Source organism: Calliphora vicina, chromosome 4 (assembly GCF_958450345.1).
Source record: "Calliphora vicina chromosome 4, idCalVici1.1, whole genome shotgun sequence".
NCBI lineage: Eukaryota > Metazoa > Arthropoda > Insecta > Diptera > Calliphoridae > Calliphora > Calliphora vicina.
The window spans coordinates 16758978-16783763 of NC_088783.1; the positions used below are offsets into that span (position 1 = coordinate 16758978).

General features: G+C 30.2%; 1 protein-coding gene across 2 annotated transcripts; it reads right to left on the bottom strand.

The window, feature by feature from the left end:
- Positions 1 to 1070: 1070 nt before the first annotated feature.
- On the bottom strand, positions 1071 to 23623 carry LOC135957512 (active breakpoint cluster region-related protein). 2 transcript variants are annotated; one of them, XM_065508273.1, is made up of 13 exons: positions 22048 to 23622; positions 8654 to 9297; positions 7776 to 8436; positions 7418 to 7713; positions 7212 to 7335; positions 6349 to 6369; positions 5869 to 5967; positions 4793 to 5806; positions 4343 to 4726; positions 4104 to 4273; positions 3909 to 4048; positions 3595 to 3844; positions 1071 to 2426 (listed from the first exon to the last, which is right to left on the bottom strand). In XM_065508273.1, the coding sequence occupies exons 1-13, from the start codon at positions 22381 to 22383 to the stop codon at positions 2219 to 2221; spliced, it is 4347 nt and encodes a 1448-aa protein (XP_065364345.1). In that variant the 5' UTR covers positions 22384 to 23622; the 3' UTR covers positions 1071 to 2218. The 2 variants fall into 2 exon arrangements, with proteins under 2 accessions (XP_065364345.1, XP_065364346.1); XM_065508274.1 differs by lacking the exon at positions 6349 to 6369 and having other exon boundaries at positions 22048 to 23623.
- Positions 23624 to 24786: the final 1163 nt, after the last annotated feature.

Here is a 24786-nt window from a genome sequence, read left to right on the forward strand (position 1 = left end):
TTACTATTATAGCCTTATATACATCGTTGCATACTGCATACTGTTTTGTTGTTGGCCAAGAGACTTGCGCAACTAAATTTCCTAGTGTGAAAGGGGTCTTACTTAATTTTTCCACAAATCATAGCAACAAATTTTTTAAAAATTTATTTCTATTCATGAACTTCTACAATTTTTTCTTTTCAATAATTTAACCATACGCTGACAGTTCCGAGAGAGGTCTATGCATCGGCACCATTTTAAAATCTCTTAAGGAAAAGCATTATTTTAAAGGATTTTTTTTTTTAATTTTGAGCTTAACAGCTTAAATATTGGCGAATATTATTACAAATTGGCGATCGAGTCATAAGATAAAAAGTTTGAAAAATATTTTTAGGACGAAAAATGACTAATCGTATAAGATCGAGATGCTTTGTGGAAGCCAAATACTCCAAAGAGGGGTAATGGAGAAAGAAACAAAATATATAAGATTCGGCACAGCCAAATGAGTACTGGGGCCGAATTACCGCACTCGCGATCGAATGAACTATCGTATCGAAAAATGATTTCGATATCGTAATTATAACAAAATGTACTAAATTTAATGCTCGATATCGAATGCCGTAATCTCAAATCAGAAAATTACGATCGAATTTACACGATATCGAATGCGGTAATTCGGCCCCTGTTTTGTTGCCAAATTAAAATTATTAAATATTTTAGGAATTAATAAAATCAAGTGAAATCGGATATTTGATTGTAATTATTTGGTTTTAATCAATTTCTGCACCAAAAACTTCACTTTTGTTTTAACATAAAAAACGCTGTCAAATTATTATCAGAAATACAGAATTATTAAATATTTTTGGAATTAATAAATTACACGGAATCTGAAAAACCTAAAACAAAACCGAACACAAGGTTTGACAGGCCTGAAAACATTGTATATAAAACCATCTAAATTTTAATATCGCCGTTTAATTGAAACATAATTTTAAATATTTTAAGATTTCGTGGTTGTTTTATGGCGAAAACTGTATCATGCTTAGTATAAATGGATGACTATTAAAAAAACTAATAAAGGAAGGCAGTAATTCTTTTTAATGTTTAATAAATAATAAGTAGTAAACTAATTTTTTTGTTTTTTTGTTTTAATATATCATTTTACAAATGTTTATACAATTTTTTATTATTTGTTGTTCTTTTCTGTTTTTTGTTGTTTTGCAACCATTCAATTATTGCTCTCATACTTTTATTTTTAGTTTTAAATAAATCTGTGTGTGTTTGTATGTATTTCATCATCCCGTTGCTGGGTAAATTTAAATGTGATAATAGTTTTTTTTATAATTGTGTTTTAAAGAATATCGTATTTTTTTTTTAACATTTGCCATAGATTCAATAAAGTGTTGTTTACTGTTTTACATTAATATTAATAATATTTTGTTTTGTTTTTCTGTAAGCAATACTATAGTAGTAGTATGTATTGTGTATTATTTTAGGTTTGAGATGAAATAAAATACATACAATACAATACGAACGAACGAATACGAGTATTGATTTATGTAGGCTCTCTCTACCATAAATCAGCAGTACAGTATATTAAATTAATACTAATAATATTTATAATAATAATAATAATTAAATTTTATAATATATAGAATATATATAATATAATTAAAGGGCGGTAATACATTGTAATAATATAAGTTTAATTATACCTTGCAAGTTGAGGAAAAAAGCAGGAAACTACTATTTATGCTGTTTTTTTTTTTGTTTTACTACCAAATTGTTGTTAAATCAATTTCTTGTATATATTTTTGTTTTGATTAGATTTTAGGAGAAATCAGTTTTAAAGCATTAGGTTATATTGATACCTTAACTGATGAACATCAACATTCAAAATGATGATGTTTTTTTTTTTTTTTAGATAATTATTTATATATTTAAATGTATGTATATGTGTTAGTTATATTTACATAAAATGCATAAAATATATATGTATGTGTGTATATATATAAAAATATCGTATTTTCTATAATTATTAACCTGTTAGAATTACTTGAGCTATGGAATAATTATATTATTTTTTATTATTATTATTTAATAAACAAAATATGACCCATTAACCATTCACCAGTTAACCAGCGAAAATCAGCAACCAATTTCCTACACTTTTCTGTGGTGGTTGGTTTCGTGGCTGTAGAGTGAACTTTCCAGTCTTACACTAAACGACGTAACAATTTTACATATTTCCGGCATCTTTTTCATGTTGCATACGAGCCTGTAGAAAACAATAGAGTATACCGGCCTGTGCCATCACATCGACCGTGCCGGACGCTAGCAAATCTTTTTGCTTGGTTTGCGTTGCTCCTGGCCTCAATAAAGTGGGACCAAATACCATGGCTAGATTGTGCAGAGACATTTTATTATCGACTTCTCTGTTGTGCACTCTGTAGTAAGGATTTTTTTTTTAAAATATATTATTAAATATTTACTACAATAATAGTTTCAATAATGATGATGTAGATTTATAAACGTATGGTGATGAAGTGGGCTTTTAAAGTACAGTTGTTCAAATTTATTAGGGCTCAGTCATTTTAAACAGTAATAAAACTTCCTTGTATATGGAAAAATTCACTGCACTCAATAATTGTTTTACCAATTGCTTATTAGGGTTCCTAATTTACCGGACTTTTTCCATTCCCGGAAAGGAATAATAAAATCTGTTAATTTTTTAATACTAAATTAAGCCAAAAATCAGTAAATTTTTACAAATAATCGCTCGATATTAAATAATATACGAGGGAGCGTCAATAAGTCTGAGACTTTTTGAGCTCTTAACTGAAAGTGCAACACTGCTCCTGTCAAAATTGGAACAAGCTGCGTAATTTAGTTAGAGTTTGACAGCTATTGATGGCAGACTACCTCGTGACTTGAGGAGAAATTGGAAAATTCTGGACGACCAGTTGAGGTCTCTACACCCTAAGCAATTGAAAAAAATTACAATCGGTGTGGTTTCAATTTTGAATGATCACTTGGGTATGTGAAAGCTTTCCGCAAGATTGCTGCCGCGTTTCCATGGCAAAAATCCAATAAAATATTAATAATTCTTGTGTTTTTATTATAACACTGTGCATTGTGTTGATGTTAGGAAATAAAGTTATGAGAGGGAGGAAAGAGGGAGCAGCGTTTGTGGACGTCTGACTTGAATTGCTAAATATCATATTCCTTTTACTTCTCTTCCAACAATATGGGTTACGGGTGGTATGAGTAATTTTTATTTATATATAATTTCACATACGTACCGATTTACAATACATACTGGTGGTATGAGTAATATGAATATTTCCAAATATTGTGGAGTTTGAATGAATAATTTGAAATTGAAAAAAGGCGAATTGGTCTAAATAATCTGTAATAGACTTTTATTTGTCGCCTTATTTTCGAATGTATAGGATTTTGCCATTATTAATGTAATATTTCAGGAAAACTCAATATAAATTTATAAAACCGCAACTTTGATTCATTAACACAATAAAATTATAAATATAATTTCATTAAATGATATATGAATTTGTTCTGTAAATAATGAATAATAAATTAAAAAGACTTACTTACCTTATTAAATGATCTAAAATGTGATTAATAGAAGCTTTGTTGGCCAGCGGTAATTCTTCGAATACTTGCAAAAGTTCAGTAATACGCTCGACTTCATTGTTGTTGCTAAAACGACTGAAGGTTTCAAAGAATTTCGGATACAGACTATCAGTGAATAAGGCTTCGGGTAATTCACGCAAATAAGATTTTAAAATGCCGGTAACAGAGTGAATATCAACATCTTTCAGTAATTGTTCAGCTTCATAGGCATCTTTTGAGTAAAAAAAAAACAAAAATTATATGGAAATCTAAAACGCAATTGTATTATTACTTACTTGTTTCAAAAGATTTCTTTAATTTAGCCAAATCGGAAGCTGAACCACTGACACGATAAATACCCACTTCAGACATACCACGTTTTTCCACTTCTCGTATACAGGCACTTATTATAAATGGAATGTCACGTTTTTCGCGTCTGAAATTAATATTTATTAAATATTTAAACAAAAATAAAAAGATCAATGATGTACTTTAGAACTTGTTGCATTTTGGCACCAAATAAAGCTCCCGGTTTCGAGGTAGGCACTCGCCGCAATGTCACTTCGCCAGGTACAAAATGTAATGTGGTATTTAATGTTAAATTATCACCCAATTTAATGGCACGGCCTTGTGGTGATTCCTTCAACCAACTGCGACTCAGCTATAAATAAGTAAATAAATATTACCTGTTATTGAAATGTGTGAATTTATATTGATCTAATTACATTACCTTTAAAACATATTTAGCTCTTAAAATGGGTCGTTCTTGCAGAGCATACAATAGTATGCGTACATTTTGGCTGCCCTCCAGTTCCACTACAAAGCTTTCATTCCATATGGGATTCATGGAGCGACATATCATTTTGGTGGCAGCTTTACGGAAATAATGACCATATGAATCAACTTCTATTGAAATATATAAATCAGCGGGATGGTCTAGACCACTAAGACTATTGACTGTCATGTGTAGATCTCCCACTAAAAGACTCTCATCGTTTGTGTTACGCATTAGATAAGAACCCATTTCGGTTTTCATGCTCTTTTGCATGGCCACAATAAAGGCATGGATTTCAAGGGCATTTATGATATTGGAGCCGGGTATATTACATTGTTGCTAGAACAAAAATAAAATGTTTAGTTTCGAAATACATAAAGAACAATAACTAAGATATAGATGTACTTGCAAACTCAAAATCGAATCTATCCAGTGAGTACGCTCAAAATCTGAACTCAAAAAGAAAGTAACCGTTTTATTGCTGGCCTTGTTGCCAATGCGAAACACTAAATTGGGAGAAGCCAGCACTAACTGTGACTCTAGATCTGCCAATTTTCGACGATATTTTTCACCACCTCTTAAGCCGTTTGGTTTACGGGCTTTGTCGTCCTTCTCCTCCATTAGCAATTGATCACGTACAGTACAAGCCTGTGTCTTTAGCTGCAATATATTGGCTGGACTAGATTCCTTAAGTTCGGCACTGGAATCCGATTCTTCGAAAACCGCCACATCCTTTAAAGGAATAAACCATTTCAGTTCATAGTCTATACGATCGCGGCCAGAAGCCTTGTATTTGGCACATGCAATAACATCATTGAACAGAAACAAATGGCGCAATTTACGATGACCATCTACCAGTTCAACGATAAATGAATTCTTCACCATGCGTCGCAAGTTCTTGTTAGATTCCGAGGGGAATTTTTGATTGACCACATTGAATTGCTTGAGGAATCGATGGATGGTATCGTGGGCCTGCTTCAAAGGATGATGATCCGGATGATTTTGTGGTGTACAGTCCAAAAGATCATTAAAGACCAAAGCATTGATTTGTACGCGTGCCACTGGCTTGTGCAGTAGATCTTCGAGAGTTAGCGATTGCTCAGTCTGCAAGTTCAAGACAATTGTCGAGACAATCTTCTTGAATTGCGGATTACTAGCACTGCATTTCTTCACTGTCTCTATGGCCTGATTGTAGTTGTGGAGAAATGCACTGTACAGGTCAAACATTTCCGCCAAACGTTTAAATGTTTCACCAATAAGCACATCGCCACCCTCATGAGCTACCAAAGACTTTAAATCACTCAAAAACACTGAGTGTGCATCGTATAGCTCATCGATCTTAAAGAATATCGTATTTTCTTCATCCTCCTTAATGACTGGCTGTGATGTGCCCAATGTAGCATGTATGGCTTTTTTGTACTGCAATTAATAAAAATTACCTTAATAATATTTAGATTTTTATGCAAAAAAGAGAAACTTACTTGAATCATGGTATTTAGACAAGCCACATAAATCGCTTCACTTTGTATGATTGTGCTCAATATAGAACGTATTTTATTACCTCGCTGACTACCCGAAACCTGTAAATTTCGAAATATAATTAAAATAGTTCTTAAACTACAAAGAACACGATGACATAACAACAACAGACACAAACAATATGTACATTCGTATGTTTAAATCAACTCAAAATTCTATGTAAACTAAATGTTTATAAAACAAAGAAATGAGTTTATTTACTGAATAATAAATGGATGAAGTAAACTTTATGAGATAGACAAATGCACACATAATTTCAACTTAAACAAGCACCAGCACCATTTACATATTGAAAAAGCAAAGAATTTAATCAAGGACTAAGCAAAAAAAAAGTTGTTAAGTGTATTGTTTATTTTATATATTTTTGTATGTTTTTAATATTGTAGGTAGGCTAAATTGTTTGATGACAAGGTGGTACTCACAAGTATTGCTGAAACTAGATTCTGTTTTGATTCAGGTATGTATGATTTTCAAAATATTAGAAAAACAAAATATAAAAAAATTAAAAGAGAAAATAATACAGTTAGTTATGTTAAAAAAAAATTTTCAGTTTTTCATCTAAATTACAACTATTATTTTATTGTTTGTTCAAAACCATTTTTAATTATTGTTATATTGTTAAATTATTTGTTACTTTTGATCAAAAGTTTGCAAGAAATCCAGATCTATGTAATATATTTATAATTCCCAGGTTTATCTATGGTCGGTAGTTTAAAATCTCTTTAATTTCCTTTTATGTGTTTTAAAATTATATACGAAAAATTCAGATTTTTGCTATTTCTAATTCCTTTTTTGGAATCAAAATTATCATTAAGAGTGTCTGACTTAGAGTTGTGAAATGTAAATACTTTTCACCACTCAATACTTTTCAAAGCTACTTTTTAACGAAAGTACAACACAACCTTTCTATATGAAAGCTCGTGCTATTTGTGGGCCGATTTTATATATCCGATATATTGAGATATCAATTATGTTTGTAAGTTATTTGGGATTTCCGGAAAGTTGATTTCAATATACAGACGGACATAGCTATATCGTCTCCGCTATCTACAATGATCCAGAATATATATGTAGATAATGAAAAGTGCTATCACAATCCATGACAAAAACTTATATAAGCAAGCGTGGTTTTCAATCACACATATCAGAAACATTAAACCCACAAAACTGAGATCTACTTGCAAACTTTTTATCTGTTATTTTAACTTGAGTTATTGTTAAAAAAAAATAAATTAAAAAAAACTCCCTAATTATTTCTTTATTACTCATGCCTCATAAATCTTACCTTTCTTAATGCTCCAGGCGTTTGTGTATTATGATCATCGTGTGATATTGTACGCATTAAGGGCATACCGCTCTCGTACTCTCCATCGCTGTCGACTGAACTTGAACGTGTTTCATTATTTTTCCTATAACAAATAAGAAAAGTTAACATTTAAACAAACTTTAATAAATATAAAACAAACAAACAAAACTAGTTTTACTACATACTGTATAAAATAATTAATGTTGGCATAATTGGAGGAGCGTCCTGGAGATTCGGGATCTGTAACGCTTGTTTGACTACTTAAATGTCCATGAGAAGACATGGGTATGATACTGCCTGGTGTTGATAAATCGTCACGACTAGAAGAGGAACCGGTGCGGCCAGGTTTAATGTAGACATATTCATCATCACCATTGTCTAGAGGCACGGTGTCATACAAGTGCTCCTGTTCGTTATCAGCCATTTGATTGGCCCTAGCACTATCTGAACTTAGAGAAGAAACTGATTCATAGCTTTTGATCTGAAATTTATGTTTAAATACAATAAATTATGAAAGCGTACTAGTATGAAATATATACATACAATTTCGGATATGCCTTGTGAAGATAAAGACTCTTTAGAGCCAATTGTACGTCCAACAATTTCGGCATCACCTGGTTGTAGGGATGTTCTTGACTTTTTATCTAAACTACCCGTTGATGAGCTGTCAGCAGCTGCGAGTTTGACATTTTTGTTTAAACTGCTGGTTGGCGAAGAGCCAGTGATGGGATTAATAACTGGCCTCGATTGTGAAATGTGTTGTGAGCGATTTGTTGCGCTTGCCATTGTGCCACTTGGTGGTGGTGCTTGTTGTGTCCGACCCAAGCTGCCTGTCGGGCTGTGTGTGTAATTTAGGTCAGGTCGCTTTGCTTTTTCCATACTCTCAGTTTTATTGATTTTACTACCCAGCTCTTCCAAAAACTCTGAATTATTTAAAAATTTGTTCATTTCTGGCGTGGTTTTGCGATTTTGTGTAAAAGATTTACCCTCCAAAGACTCTGATGATTTCTGTCGCAATATATCTGAAGGTTTAATATTGCGTTCCAAAGAATTTGCCGGACTATCTGAGGTAGACAGGCTACCAGAGCCAGATGGCAAAGGGATGGTGCTACCCATGAATGGTGAATCACGTTTGGGCGATGATGATAATATGGAACCTGGCACAGTGGGTGGTTCAACACGCCGTATGATTTTGGGTGGGGGTCTGTAATAAAGAAAACATAAATATTTAAATATTTACTTAAATTTTATGTTGCCAAACTTGGATACGATTAATGAATTCAATTTAAAGCCTTTAAACGAAGCTAAAGAATTTAATTTTGGGAATGTATTTATGGAATGAATGGCTGATTTTTTTTTTAATTACGAATTAAGATTTTAGTGAATTAATTAGTTCGAAACTCTAGTTAGCAACCACTTACCTTGGCGGCATTTTTTTCTTTGCGTCTAATAGAGCATGTGAAGAAGCCGTAAGTGAAGGTGAGGCCAATGATGGTGATAATGGTGGTGCCGATGGTTTCCTCTCAAAACTACTAAATGTGGAAGCTGTGATCATATTTACGCTATCACCTCCGGCATTATCTTGATTTTGTTCTAAAGACACAGACGAACTATTACCCGGCTCTGTTTTATTCTCCTTTACTTCTATGACTGTTACAAAATGTGATGTGGTGGATTTTGGTGGCCTTTCGGGTACCGATTTTGTTATAACACCACCATCGGAATTGTCTTCATTCGAGGCTATGGATGCAGCCAATTCACTAATGCACTGATGTAAAGCGCCATTCTTGTCACTGTTACGTTTATCCTTTTCTGTGCCAACATCTTTGTCTTCTTTCTCGCTGTTGCTGTTTCTCTCCTCTGTGGAAGCTGTTGCTGGAAGATTATTTTTCGTCGCACTCGATTTATTGCCATTATTATTGCCGTATTGACTATTCGCTGTTGTTGTGCTGGTGGTGGTGGTTGTAACGGCAGCCGCATATTTATTATCGGTATTCAGTGACAATCTATTAGTTTGTTGTTCTTTATTTCCATTTTTAGATTCTCTTAAATTCAAGCTTGATTTCTGTAAATATAAACCATATAGAAATACACATGCATAAGTTTTATTATTTATTTTCTTCTTAATTTTAAAAACTATCTATACTTCATTGTCCTGCAAGACTTTTATTGTAGTTATTACAACTTTCACATAAAGTGGCATATTGAAAATAAACTTGTACTTTTTTTTGGATTGCATTTACTTCACTGTGAATTTATATTTTATTTAATCTTATAGTTGTGGTTTGGTGAAAAATTCTTTAGATATTTTTAGAAAAAATTATAATTACTAGTCATAGGTTTTGCAAACATATGTATTCATATTGTAAATATATCTTTTTTCCGAGAAACTGTACTCTCGTTTATTGTCTCATAAATAAAATATGATATTTGAAAAACATACAATAGATTTCTAAAATTTGTCATATATTTTTGTGTACATGTATTTTGAAATTGTAAATTACAAACAAAAAGAAAAAAAAACTGTCCAATATTTACTTGAATTATTTATTGAGTACATAAAAATCACATAAAGAGTGAGTCAGAAAAAACTTATACACATCATTCCAGCCAAAACTTGTCCTTGTTTGGTCCAACAAATTAATATTTTTTTAATCACGTTAGCTTTTTAAAAAAATAGGTAAGATATTCAGCCCAATCATGAATAAAAACTCCGAGGGAGTTTTTTCTCTTTTCCCATTTTCAACACTGAATTTCAATAGGAAAAATGTGAAAAAGGGAAAAATCTTTAACTAGTAAAGTTAAATCCTCTGTTTCATTTGTGCGCAAAGCCAAAGATAATGCTGGGTTGAAGTCATATATAATTCCAAAAGTTTCAGATCGCAATGAGGTAAAGAAATTAGAAGCAAAAGAATGAGCGAAAAAATTGAGGTAAAAAAAAACAAGTAAGAGAGCTATATTTGGCTGTGCCGAATCTTATATACCCTTCATCAAATTATACAACTCTCATAAAGAAAATAATCACACGACCTAATTTAATGATGATCGGTCCATAATTGGTCATAGCTCCCATATAACCCACTTCCGAAAATCACTCACGAATATAAATTATTGAAATTTTAAAAGCAAATGAGACTCTTGCCCAAGTTTCTTTGCAATCTATTTTACTTCATATTGCTGAAAAATTTTTGAGATGCAAAAAGACGCTGTAATGGAAGCGGAGAAGACATATTTTTTAAGCTCCGAATTAATATTAAGCTGTACCTCAGATCCATTAATTTCCACATAATTTTTAGATAGCGCTTACAAAACCGGAAACGTTCCACACTTCTACCAGAAGTAATTCAACTGTTATGTTGCAGTGAACTCATAGAAGAATTTCACTTTAGCCACCAAGACATTGAAATTAATAAAGCGAAGAGGACCTTTTTGATTTAAATTTACAAAATGAATTAGATTTAAGCAATTACTAAAAGTTTTGGTATAATTAAAATAAATTAATGTATTAAGTTTGCATTAATGATTGTAAATGGGTTAATTTTTGGTCGTTAGTGGGTTAAATTCCATTTTTTTAATAGAATTATTCTTACTTTCGAAATTCTTTCAGGTTTTGCTTTAAATACCATGATTTTGTAGTCGTTATTAATTTAGCACAGAAATAGTAGTCATTTAATCTATAGTGCATTGTAGGACCAACTTACTATGGTGTTATATACGTTGTTGCAAAGGTCTTTGAAATATCTATCATTAGATATCCATATTGTCTATATTAATGACTTGTCCTGGTTTTTTCCTTTTATCTCAGCCATTTGTGAACCGATTTTCTCGATTTTAAATAGCAGTCGAGCCGATTCCGGAGATATTGATGTATGAATCGTGTATGTAAGTTATTTGGGGGCTTCGGAAAGTTGATGTCAACAGACAGACGGACATGGCTTAATCAACTCCACTATCTATAAGCAACCAGAATATACATATATACTTTATAGGGTCGGAAAATTATATTGTGGAAATTACAAACGGAATGACAAACTTACATGTATATACTCTTCTCACGAAGGTGAAGGGTATAAAAAATACATCAGTGTGATGAATGATGAATCCTATGTACTGGCAGATTTTTCACAATATTCGGGAAAGATTTTTTTTGTGGCGGAAGCAACTACAAAACCTTTTATTTCCGGAAAAAGTGTACATAAATTTATAAATACCGAGTAATATGCTATTATTTTAATGTTTAATGAATTTCCTGTAGTCAGCCTAGAACCATATGTCTCCAAGTAGTAAGTTCGAAAAAATCTTAACATAAATGTTAATAAAAATGAAACCACTAGACCAGGACACACTTAGAAAGGTGACTGTATCACTACAATACAAAACAACAGGTACTTTGTTTTTGTTAAAAAGTAGGTGAACTGTCAAAGTTGCCTGTTGTTGTTTTTGCTTTTAGGTTTGTTGTATTTTTCGCCACAACAACCATACTGCATATTGCTTGCCATATCAATAAATTTTCCCAACATTCCCTCGAGCATCAGCGACATAAAAATATTGACCCGGAAGCTGCGAAACATACATTTTTGGACTTTTTAGAAGAGTTCCTTGTCATGAACTTTGTGAGCCTTGTATGTTTTTAAATCTGGGTGATTTAGTCCTCATCAGTCCAACATAACTATCAAATCATGAACACTTATGAAATCTTGTAAGGAACGAGATAAAAAAGAACTAATTGCGTATCTGAATACACTTTTGCCGAAATCTCCGAATGTTACACCTAGCACTTCAATGTGTCAACAAATATTCTCGGTACCAAAACCAAAAGTCAATTTTGATTTCCCCATATTAAATTTGAGTTTATTTATTAATGGCACCTAGTTTTTCTCAATACATAATTAATTTGATGAGTCTATTTTGGATGGCACCCGAACTAAAGCTGTCAGTTTCCAAAATGGTATTAGAGATGGCATTCATTTTCTGTTGCCGAATTGTCAACCACAAATTTCTGGTTGCCCTCTGGCAACGCAACTGAAGTTCGGTTGCCATCCTGGTTAGGTCGCAATCGGTTAGCCTCATGTGAATCAAGAAAGTCCCTATCCCCACAAAACAATAAATTTATGTTTTCAGCGAACATGAGATATGTCTATAAATCTAGCATTATCATCCAAACTTCAACATCACACCGTTGGAGTCAGGACCTTTGAACGACATTCACAGAGACGCCATTAATTCCGCGGTAGCATGATACCGTATGAATGTCGTACTTGGAGGTCGCCCACCACCGATAGCAGACGCCGAGAAGATTCTGCCGCATGGAGCAAGAGTCGTTCTGGCACAACTTAGATCAGGATGGAGCAACAGACTTAATGCCTTTTGGTACATAGACCTTACCGTCCTTAATTTATGAAGTAGCATAATTTCTTGGACAGAACATCCAAAACCCCCAGAACATTCAAATTGATTATTGTAAAATCGTTTACGCTGTTACAACAACAGCCACCTCGACGAAATAGGTAAAACCCTATTAACACATTATGGTCGTCGGCGCATAAATTCCGACAGTGAACCAACATTACTCGGCAGTGTTTGGGGTATAGATAAAGTGGTAAAGTGGTCAACTTTACTGCTTCAGTGGGGTCACCTTGTGTGATACACAGTGGATCCTTAAGGACCGCTACAGGATGTCTTCAAATAACCTCCGAAGATGAACCGAGAATATTGGGTGTCACTTTTGATAGACTTTTTACCTCCTCACCACACGCCAAGGCACTACCCGGCAGCATTTGGGGTATAGATAAAGAAACCTTGCTAGGTACCTACAAGATGCTTGGTTGATCAGTGGTCAACTTTACTGCTTCAGTCAGTGTGGTCACCTTGTGTGATACACAGTGGAGCCTTAAGAACCGAAATAGGATGTCTTCAAATAACCTCCGAAAATCATCATCACGAGGAGAATACGTTTCTCCCGGTCAAGGAACACAACGCCATGTAGACGGAACAGTTCCTTCTGTGATTACACCGGCATGTCAGAAAGGATCTACATATATACGAGGAGAGCATACTGAAGTGCGTACAGGATCAATTTTCCCTATTCACCACGTCCCACAGTGATTCGTTTTATGGCAACAATATGAAGGAAATAAAATTAAAAAATTTTATATTTTTCTGAAAGCTTAGAAAATTAACATCTATTTTGCATTAAAACCAGTATTAAAAACAAAAATAACGACCTTTTTTCCATTTTCACTAAATTTTTGTGGTAATATGGGTGATCAAAAATAACGTGTTTTTTCTAACGATATCAGATTTCACTAAAAATTGGTGGCAATTTAATACATTTAAACGCATATTAACAAAGTAATGACTGATTTAAGGTTTTAACAATTTAAAATTAAAAACATTTAAGCCGACTTCAAAGTTTTAACATTGTATCGAAAATCGATTATTAGTATAAAATTTGATCTCAAAATTACTTCCTTTTCAATTTAAACGCATATTAAACAAGCTAGATATTTTAGATTTTCATATGGATTTTGGCGCAAAATATGATTGATCACAAAATAACGTGATAATTTTTCCCATTGTAATGCATATTAACAAACTTATAGGCGATTTAGACTTTCAGTCAAAAAATAGATTTTTGAATTTAAGTTTTCATTTCATAAAATCTATAAAAATTTCCTTAAAGATACAAATTTAACTAAAATTAATACAAATTATGTTATTTGCTTCCATTTATTATTCCTTTAAGTAACCGAATGAAAATGATCAAGTGTTATTGAAAAATAAATATAAAAAAAAATTAGCTATAACTGAATTTGCCAGCACTATGATGCAACACTACTGAAGAGAGAAGAGCGAGCATTCAACCGAATAAACCATTGACCCATTAGAACAACATGTTAACAATAAATAAATAAATATTATTCATATTTACATGTACGAATACAATATTTTAAAACGAATCAAGTCAATTGTTTTTTGTTCTGTCTTTTCTTTAACTTAATTGAAAATAAAAAATAAAGTTAATTAACAACTACTACAAGTCAACATCCAATGTAATCATGATTGAAACCCAGGTCTAAGTTGTCAATGAGAGAAATTCAAAAAAAAATAAAACAAAACAAATAATAATAATGAAAGAAGAAGGGTTAAAGAAATTGCATTTGTCTGGCAAACATTTCGAAAACTTTTTTTTTTCAATATGACTCATACATACATTCAACTAAACACAATTTTCTTACAAAATGAATGGAATGGAAATAAATAATAATAATATAAAAAAACAAATAACTAATACTTAAAAACAAACGGGGTACTACAACTCTCTTCTCTTCTTTATCACTACAACACCATGGCTGGCCCAACATTCGAGTACCACACAACTATTACTTATAAATAATAATATGTATAAAAAAAATGATAGCAAAATTTAATAATGAAATAGAATAATGTGTTTTTGTTGTTGTTAGACTTTACCCCGCGCCACAGTTTGAATTTTTCCTTAAATGATGACATTTTTTATCTGACAACAAATTGTTGGGATGTTTTTGTCCACCCTGTTAGTGGTAGATATGTTGTTTGTTTAAAGCTGGTATGCTGGGATAATAAAATAATTCCAATTGAACTGCTCCTATAAAACACCAAACATAAACACACGAACAAATAACACTTTGTGAAATTCAATTAAAGGCGTAGAGTAGTTTCTATTTAAACGCCTTTTTTATTTTATTTTAAAAATGTGAGATAAAGAAAATAAAATTGTTTGTAGCTGTATTTATAATTAACAAATGAATAGAATAGGTAAGGTACACAATTACAATTATTGCTAGGGGTTTAATTACAATTATTGCTAGCAGTGAATCTGAAATTTTATATTTAAACGTTGATTTTTACAAACATTCCGTTTCAAATTCAAATTAACAAATTATAAAAAAAATGGTCAGTCAATATTTTAAAGCGATTTAGTATTCATTGTATTTGCAATATGAAAGTGCATTATTTGCATTTAACATTTATGAATGTTGAAACAGGCCTGCTGTTGATACAACTGCCGCTAAGTTGAAAATCTTTACTGGAGTACAACTCGGGATGAATAAAATTTGTTGACAAGACGGAGGATTAGAAAGAAAATATTTTCGAATTATACCCTGTTTATCATACTATTGAACGAATTAATTATTAAAACAACTATAACAACAGTTATAGATGCTGCCAGTTAACTTACGGACAAAAATACTTTAAACTTTTCAAGTCCTATGCTGCATATGAACCTTCCAATGCTTCCAATAAAGAATATTATCTATTCATTTTATAATATTGATCATATATCTTGACATTTAAATTTCAAATTGAGCTATGACTGTCTCAAAATCAACATATGAGCTACGTTTTTATAATATTTTTATATAATAACAAATATTTCTTGTTTCAATGCCGAAAAAACTGAAAACATCGGTTTTTGGAATCTTTAACTGTCACATCTATATCGCATACTTAGCTAAATATCATAATGATCATCATAGTGCAGCTCACTTGGGTCCATACAGTTGGTTCGAGGTATAGGAATGCTGGATAACGTTTTAGTTTTTAAAACTAATCAAAATATTACCACTCATGGTGAAGGCTATAAAACTAGTTATAGTGACTAAGAATAATTTATAAAAGTTTTCTTTTCAATTGGTATAAATTCGTTATGGGGAATTTCTTCTGAAATTTTATTCCATTCTAAGACCATGTTATAACACTGTATTCCAATCAGAGCTTCGGATATAATTACTTAAATGTTAGCTTAATTGAGAATTATGAAAACAAAATCTTTATCTTCATTTCAATAGAATTCATTCATTGCTGAATTAATTTATAATGCAATTAATTCATAATAAAATTTTATCCAAATTGAATTAAAATATTTGTTCTTCATTCAATTTGTTTATGTTTTCATTTCTGTAATAGATTTGAATTGAAGAAAAATTTAATCATTCCATAAATTAAATATAGCTCTTTGTAATGGACTTGAATTTAAGAAATCATATATGATTCAATAATGAATTAATTCTAAGAAAATGTATTTTCAAAAGAATGAACTACTAAAGAGTTAAGCCTACGAATTAATTCGTAATGAATTCATTAACGAAATGACTAAGAAATAAAATTTTATTTGTTTATATACATATATTGAATTAAGAATTAATTCTTTCGAAGCCATGGGTTCCAATAAATCTAAAGTTTTAAAATTTAATAAAATTTTAGGCAAATTTATTTTAGTTTTTCTAACCACCATGCGCAATTCGTAATGAATACCAGAATCTAATTGGGTTATTTTACAAATACAAAAGTTAAATGTTTGTTTATTATGTTCTCACATAATTGAAGACAATACTACTATTATTTTAACTGCAACTGCTAGGAGTAACAACACTATGTTAGGATCTATTTACTCCACCTATTTTAAACGAATGTGTTAGCAATAATCGTATTTTGTTATTCCTTTGTGCCACAATTGTTGTATATTTAATGTTTCTTTGTTATTTTTTCCCTTAAATGTAATGATTTGTTTTTGTAAAAAACGAAGTTTTCAAATATGATAAAAAAAAAATAATTTAAAATGTCGTACGGTAATTTTAAAGAAAACGTTTTAAGGAGTTCAGCCGATTAAGATATTTTTGTAAATTTTTTTAATTTTGTTCAATTTTTAAAAATTCCATTAAGAGAGAAAAGAAAAACAATGGACAGCCTTTAATTGAATTTCGTTAAGTGTATGTGTATGAGTGTAAGTAAGTAAGAGAGTACAACAATTGTACGTCAATACAAACACACACAAACTACTCCACCCTGATGATGAGATGGTTAACATTTCATGTGTTCAATAACTTTTTTTTTCAATATTTTTTTAAACTTTTTTTATATTGCGTTCATTTTTTTAAGTTTTAAACAACACGAATGTAACGCGAATGTTCAAAACTCTGTTTTACTCGAATGGTTGTTAATAAATTATTTATTTTTTTTTTGTAATAGTTATTAAACTTTTGATTAAATATTCAATATTTCTCTTATTTTTGTGTAATTTTTTTTTTGTATTTTTATTGCACTAGCTACATATGTATTTATGAAACGTATAGTTATGATTTTGTAAACGTATTTATTATGCGGGTTAACCCGACAGAGTAAAAATATGAACTGGAGAATTTGTTTCGTGCGATTCTGTGTTGTGGCGCTGGTGTGAGGAAAATACAAAATGCAGATAACATACTACAACAACACTAGAATGAAAAAAATATATAAAAAGTATAGACAACAACGAGGAGCGCGAGCACGCATACAAACAGCAAGGAAATGTGCAATTTCAAATGCAAAAAGGAACAACCAAGAGAGGAACGAATAATGTTCTAATGCCAGTAGTTATTTAGTTGGGGTCCAAAAAATATAGGAGCCAATGCTGCCTAGTAAGAGTATGTTATTGGGAGCATATCATAGTTTTCTTTTAATTTGAGTAACTATGCTCTTCTTATATATGCAACTCTATAATAGTCATATCTAGTCTCAATAATTGTCCAAGTTTCAAAAAAAAAAAAAAAACACTCTCACACACCCAAATTCCTGATAAGATAAAATTTATATACTTAAGTATATACTACATACATTTGTACATAAAACGTTAATTTTTGTTGTTTTTATACCATTGTATTATTGTTATTATTATTGTTACTCGCACTTGTTATTGTTATTGTTTTTCATTTTAATTTTCTTTTAATTTACATTCTCTCTCCTTCTCCTCCCACATTCCCAAAAAGTTACTCTCCCCATCTCAGGCGAGAGAAAATCGCTATTAACAATAAAGTTAAAAAAATAACATCTATACAAATGTTATTACCGAATTTTATTAATACTCTTTACTATAATAATTCTATTTACATAGCTACAAAAACAAAAATAAATATTAAAAAAAAGTGTGAATATGAATGAGTATAATAAAAAAAACAGAATAAACCTTTAAACACAGTCAATGTTAAATCCAGTTGCGGTGATAACTTCCTAAAAACTCTGCTACATCTGCTAGAATAGGTTTACGAGTTATGGGGCTTTGAAACATTTAATAATGTTCATTGACCTTTTTATAGATGATTAATAATAAATTTGCTTAAAGCCATTAGGCCTTGAACAAAGTCAATGTTAAATCCAGTTGCGTTGATAACTTCCTTCAACTCTGCTACATCTGGTAGATATATTTATTTTTAAATAAAATAAATTGTTTCACATTACCTCTAGCATCAACAAACACAAGAGACTTGCGCAACTAAATTGCCTAGTGTGAAAGGGGTCTTACTAATTATGGGGCTTTGAAACCTTAAAAAGTGTTCATTGACCTTTTTATAGATGATTAATATTAAATTGGTTTTCACGTTGAATATAAAAAATTAAATAAATACAATTCGAAATGAAAGGCTTAACGAAATTAAAACAGACTAATCAGATAAAACAGATCACATTTCACATCGTATTATCCTAGATTTTCCAAAAACCGAAATATTTAAAACCCGTGATTTCGATTTTTAAAAATTTAAAACCGATCGTCTTTGATTTTGGTCTAATTTATAAAATATTATGATATCATAGACTAAAATCAGTTGATAATATAAAAAATGTTATAAAATACACCAACATATTTGAAGTGAAAACGAAGTGAAGGTAAAGGTATACTGGGGCTATTAGCCTATATGGACGCATGTACTGATATACATTTTGACTGGATTTGTTACCAGTTTTAACTATTTATTAATGGAAATAATATCCCGTTTTTAAAAGGTAAAACGTAACAATATTAATTGTAAAAATAAAATCCTATTTTTTACCCTTTAAAGTCGATTTTACCAATATTTTAATTTTGTGGTTGAGCGAGTTAATGCCTAAGCCCTTAAATTGTTAAAAATGTGTAAATTTTGTACAACAAAATGAACCTGGATTCAGAAACATGTACAAAACATTTATTTTAACCATTTTTACATTAAATATAAATTGGATATTGGTAAAATATTTGTTACCTCTTGGCAATTTTGTAAATATACCGATATTTGTTTTAATAGTTATTACATAGGTTTAACTGACCAATGCTGCTCAGTTAAACCTTGTTTATAAAGCAGATAATTTGTAATTGAAAAACAGCATTTCAAGTTTAAACTACGTTTAACTGAGACTTTTTTGTGGAACTGGGGTAATTTTTGATAAAAAATCGTTGTACAATTTGAAAGCTGGAAAATTTAATAGTTTGTTTAAACTTGAGAAAATATACTTAGAGCTAGTTTCTTACTTGTCAGTTAAACTTGTCAGTTAAATGTTTCACATAAATACTTAAAATTTTATAAGAAAAAGCATTACTTTTTTTTATATTTTAACTTTTTAAAAGAAAGAGTGACATTAAAGTATATAAAATGTATATTAAATGAAATTATATTGATGTTACTATTTTATACTTAAGTTTAACTCACCAATGATGCTCAGTTAAACGTAGATTATATAGCATATAAACAATAAGTGAGAAACACAATTTTTAGTTTAATTTAGGTTTAAACGCAGAATGTAGATTATCTTTATCCCAGAAACTAGCTATTAATAAACATATTACTAATATTTTATTTATTCATTTATTCAATAACTGCATAATTTACAGTCTTATCGAATAAAAACAAATGAAAACATGAACTTAGTATACCATCATTATTCGGTAAAATAGTATTATATACTGTTGATAGTCAGAATGGTAGATATGTATGCACATATGTATGTATGTGTTGTGTTCATATGTATGATGGTATTTGCTTATGGCAATACATATTGATAAAGACTCCGTCCGTTTTGAAATGCTGAAGGCCTGGTAATTGAAGTTGTGCAAAAACAAAAATCAATATTATATATTCACACATTTGTATAATATGAAAGGAATTCTAGCGTTATCAATAAACTACTTTATTGTCTCATAAATCCTACTTCAGACTACTGCATATGATGTCAATGTATTTGAGTAACATTAAGGATACAATATGAATGATTGAATGTGAAAATCTATGATTTGTATGTATAAATCATAAGAAAAAATAACAGTTGAATTTATATACTTTTAATTTAAATTATTTGCTTTTAATTTAATTTTGGTGGATCAATTAATTTTGATTATTTATGTAGTTTTTGTATATCAAAACAAATTAAAACATTTATACGAGAAAAGTTTTATTTTAAACTAAATTTTCTAGCTATAAATTCAAAACTTTTATATTATTGCCAACAAATCATGTCTGACCTAAGAGTAAATTATTACATTTAGTGTTCTACTTAAAAAGTTACAGTTTTACTTATTTGCAATTTGTTGAGGTTCATGACCTCTAATGCTTATTAAAAACGAGGGAAATTTAGATGCATTTAAGTACTATTTGCATAAGTCTATGAGTTCAGTCAATTTTCCGGAATATTTTTATTTAGAAATTCCCGGGATATTTTTATCATAAAGTTATGGTATTTTTTCTTCACAGATAAAAGATTTTTATTTATTGCCAATCGAATGATTCAATTAAATTCATATATTTTTTAAATACTAGCAACAGAAAATCAGTTGACACTTATGAATTTTTGTCACCTCAGCTAAAATTTTTCAGCCACAATAAAAAAATTCTGTCATTTAGGCTGAATCATTCGATTAGCAATAAATTCGGTCATCACAAGCAAAACTATTACATTTCTTTCAAATATAACTTAGTCAGACCTCTTAAATATTTTAATAAATGTATAATTTAATATTGACCGATTATGAAATTAGCAACCCTACCTCTAATGCTCCAAAATAGTTTGATTATTTATATTATACCATTTACATTAGTTTTTAAGTTCAATCTAAATAAGTAAGGATTGGACTTTTAACAATTTAGAAGTACATAATACCAACATTTTGTTGATTTGTTGTCAGAAAATATGTTTAAAAGTTCACAAAAAATAGCAGTTAATGCAATAAAATCCAAGGCCATTGAAAAAGTACTGTTGATGCAAAATACAAGTAATATTTTTCTTTTTGAATATTTGAAATCTTTAACAAAATAAAATATCGATTTTATTTGGTTATTTGCATTTTAGAGCGACAAATTACAAATTTCGATATTGCTATAAAAATAAAGATTTGGGTTAATCGGCTGTTGCTCAAATGTAGGGCGTACTATAATTTAAAAACATGATTTGTGTGCACACAAATATCATAAACAAAAAAGGCAAAGACCATTCACTTTTTCGTTTTTTTCACAAAAAATATAATTTAGAAAAAATCTGTAATTTTAAAACAAAATGCAGAAAAAATCATACCATTCACAAAAAATAAATTTTCTATTTCTAACGCTGATATTTCGAAAGATGCAGTATTTCGAAAAATGGACAACATTTGGTGAAGTAATATAAAAAAATAACATGATATACTTCATCTTCGTTGTTGGAAATCGTGCTGTATTTTGTAGTCAATATAAAATAATTCAATGCATTATGTGGCCTATGTATATTAAACAAATAGTTTTGCTACTATGTATTTTATAAAAAAATTTCTGAAAGTAAATTTTTAATTAGGCTAAAGTTCATTTTATTATAATTTATTTGTAATATTTCAAAGAATATCACTGAATACTAAAATTTAGACAATTGACAAATTGGAATGCATTTTCTACCCTGCCAAGGGCGTCATCAACAATCTTCATTGTCAAGGTCTTATTGTAAATTTCATCTATTTAACTTACTATTATTAGCAATTAAAATATTCACTATAGGTACACATTAATATAATGTTACAACTTACCGAGTTACGATCTGTCGATGTATGACCTTCCCCATTTTCTCCATCAGCAGCAGAATCAGTAGAAATATTTGATGTTTTGGCACCTTCAGAATTTGTAGCTGCTTCGAAGAGTGAAGTGGGATCCCCACCGGATTCACGATATTTCTCCACATCGGACAACAAACGTTCCAAGTATTCCACATATAAAGTTTCCTGTTCCAGTTCTTTGGTTAGTTCAGCTATTTTTAACTTGTGACGTTCTAGACTAGCACGAACATCTTGCTCCCAGGCATCTGATAGAGAGCTTTGGGGAAAACGTTCCATCCACAAGCGTTGAAAATCATTAAAGACACTCATTTTAATATTGATTCAATTTCTTTAAACAAAAAATTGTCTCTTTAACTCTAGTTTAATTTATTATTCGAAGTATTCGAGATTTTTTTCTTTCTTTCTTTTGTAATAATTTGGATTGATTTGATAATAAACAATAACAAAAATAAAAAACTGACAATACACAAGCTGTCACGCACTGTTTTGCTTTTTTTGCCTTCTCTGTCAGTCGCTGTATCACACTCACTCTCTCTTCTCAGCCCTTTTTTTGTGAATTGTTTACGTATTCTTATGAGACATTTTTAATGCATCACAGTATTTTTGTTCATCGTATGGCATTTGGAATAATATACAGTGCAAAAATATCTTTTAAAGGTTGTTATTTCTTGTTTTTTTTTTTGATTTTGTAAATGCGAGAAGTGAAATTAATAACACGGGCCACTTTTAGTTAGTTTTATTATTTAATACATATGTGTACGTATGCTCGCATATGATGTGTTGTTGTATTAAAAATGTGTATGGTATGCGCAATTACAAGGTCATCAAACAATGCCTTTTTAATTTTTTCTTCTTTTTTGTATTTTTTCTTCAGTTAAAATACCCTACAACAATTTTAGTTTTTAACGAAATATAATAGATAAAATGCAAATCATAGATTTTTCGTTTGCCTTCGTTAAACGCCCACTTGCATCACTACTACAGCATCCGAATCTGAAAAAAAAGTGTTGTTGTATTTTGCCTAGAAAACATCAACAATTCGGTGCGTGTGGTCAAATGTCAAATAGAAATTGTTCGATTTTAATTTATTTGCTGTGGCGATTGCAAGCAACCAGCCCAACCACTCAAGATTTTAACTTGTATTGCTTGCTGTTTGCCTATTATTGCAAATTCATACTATGCAGATAGATAGATATGTTGTGTATCTTTGAAATTCACACTTTTTTAGTTTTACGCCAACTAGACAAGAATACTTAATTCACACAAAACACACAACACTTTCCAATTCGATTTTAAAGGTTTTTTTGTGTAGTGAAAAGCAGACACTGGCACACCTTTCTTTTGAAATTTTCCTCTAGCTGTAGTAGTAGGCTTTTTTCTGGGTTTCAATAATTCATCATTGATTTTCTTGCAATTTTTTAAGTATTTACTATTTGTATTATTCTTTATAATTGTATATTTTGTTAAACTATAAAATTTTTCTTCGTTTTCTATTCGCAATTTCAATGTTTTTTTAATGAGAAAAAAACACAACACAAGCACACACAGTTCTTTTTTTAATAAAATGCATTTGTTAGTGTTGGTAAGTAACTATTTGTTTGCTATCGATAACAAAGTGGGTTTTTTAGCTTAGAGTTGTATGCTAAAGGTATGGAAAATAATAGTACTAAATTTTACAACGTTGAGGGTTGCAAATGTTGGCAAGAGATAAACAAATTTTCAAATATAACGATTAATTTGCCATTTAATAACTGCTTATAGTTATATATAGATTATAGTCCTATTTTCTCTCTATTAACGATATATAAGTGATTTTAGATTTTTCATATAAAAATCGATGTTTGGTGGGATATATGAGTGATTACTGATTATTGTCGTTTTTTTTCTAGAACCTATTATTAACGATATATGAGTGATTTTAGATTTATCATATAAAAATCAATATTTGGTGGGAAATATGAGTGATCACAGATTTTTGTCCTTTTTCTTCTAGGACCTCTTATTAACGATCTATAAGTTATTTTAGATTTTTCATATAAAAATCGATGTTTGGTGGGATATATGAGTGACCACTGATTATTGTCGTTTTTTTCTAGAACCTATTATTAACGATATATGAGTGATTTTAGATTTATCATATAAAAATCGATAATCCCTATTATTAACGACCTATGGAAGATTTTAGATTTTTCATATAAAAATCGATAATTGATGGGAAATAAGAGTGATCACAGATTATTGTCCTTCTTCCTCTAGGACCTCTTATTAACGATATATGAGTGATTTTAGATTTTTCATATAAAAATCGATAATTAATGGGAAATAAGAGTGATCACAGATTATTGTCGTTTTTCCTCTAGAACCTCTTATTAACGAATTATAGTGATTTTAGTTTTTTCATATAAAAATCGATATTTGGTGGAAAATAAGAGTGATCACAGATTATTGAGCTTTTTTCTATAGGACCTCTTATTAACGATATATGAGTGATTTTGGATTTTTCATATAAAAATCGATATTTGGTGCGAAATAAGAGTGATCACAGATTATTGAGCTTTTTTCTCTAGGACCTCTTATTAAAGATATATGAGTGATTTTAGATTTATCATATAAAAATCGATATTTTGTGGGAAATATGAGTGATCATAGATAATTGTCGTTTTTCGTCTAGGACCTCTTATTAACGATATATGAGTGATTTTAGATTTTTCA

Excerpts from the sequence above, each read along its gene's own strand:
- LOC135957512 (XM_065508273.1), bottom strand. The coding sequence starts at position 22,383 with ATGAGTGTCTTTAATGATTTTCAACGCTTGTGGATGGAACGTTTTCCC. Across the intron at positions 5,807-5,868 it reads GTCTAAATACCATGATTCAA|TACAAAAAAGCCATACATGC; the intron begins GTAAGTTTCTCT and ends TATTAATTGCAG. Across the intron at positions 3,845-3,908 it reads AAAGAAATCTTTTGAAACAA|ATGCCTATGAAGCTGAACAA; the intron begins GTAAGTAATAAT and ends TTTACTCAAAAG.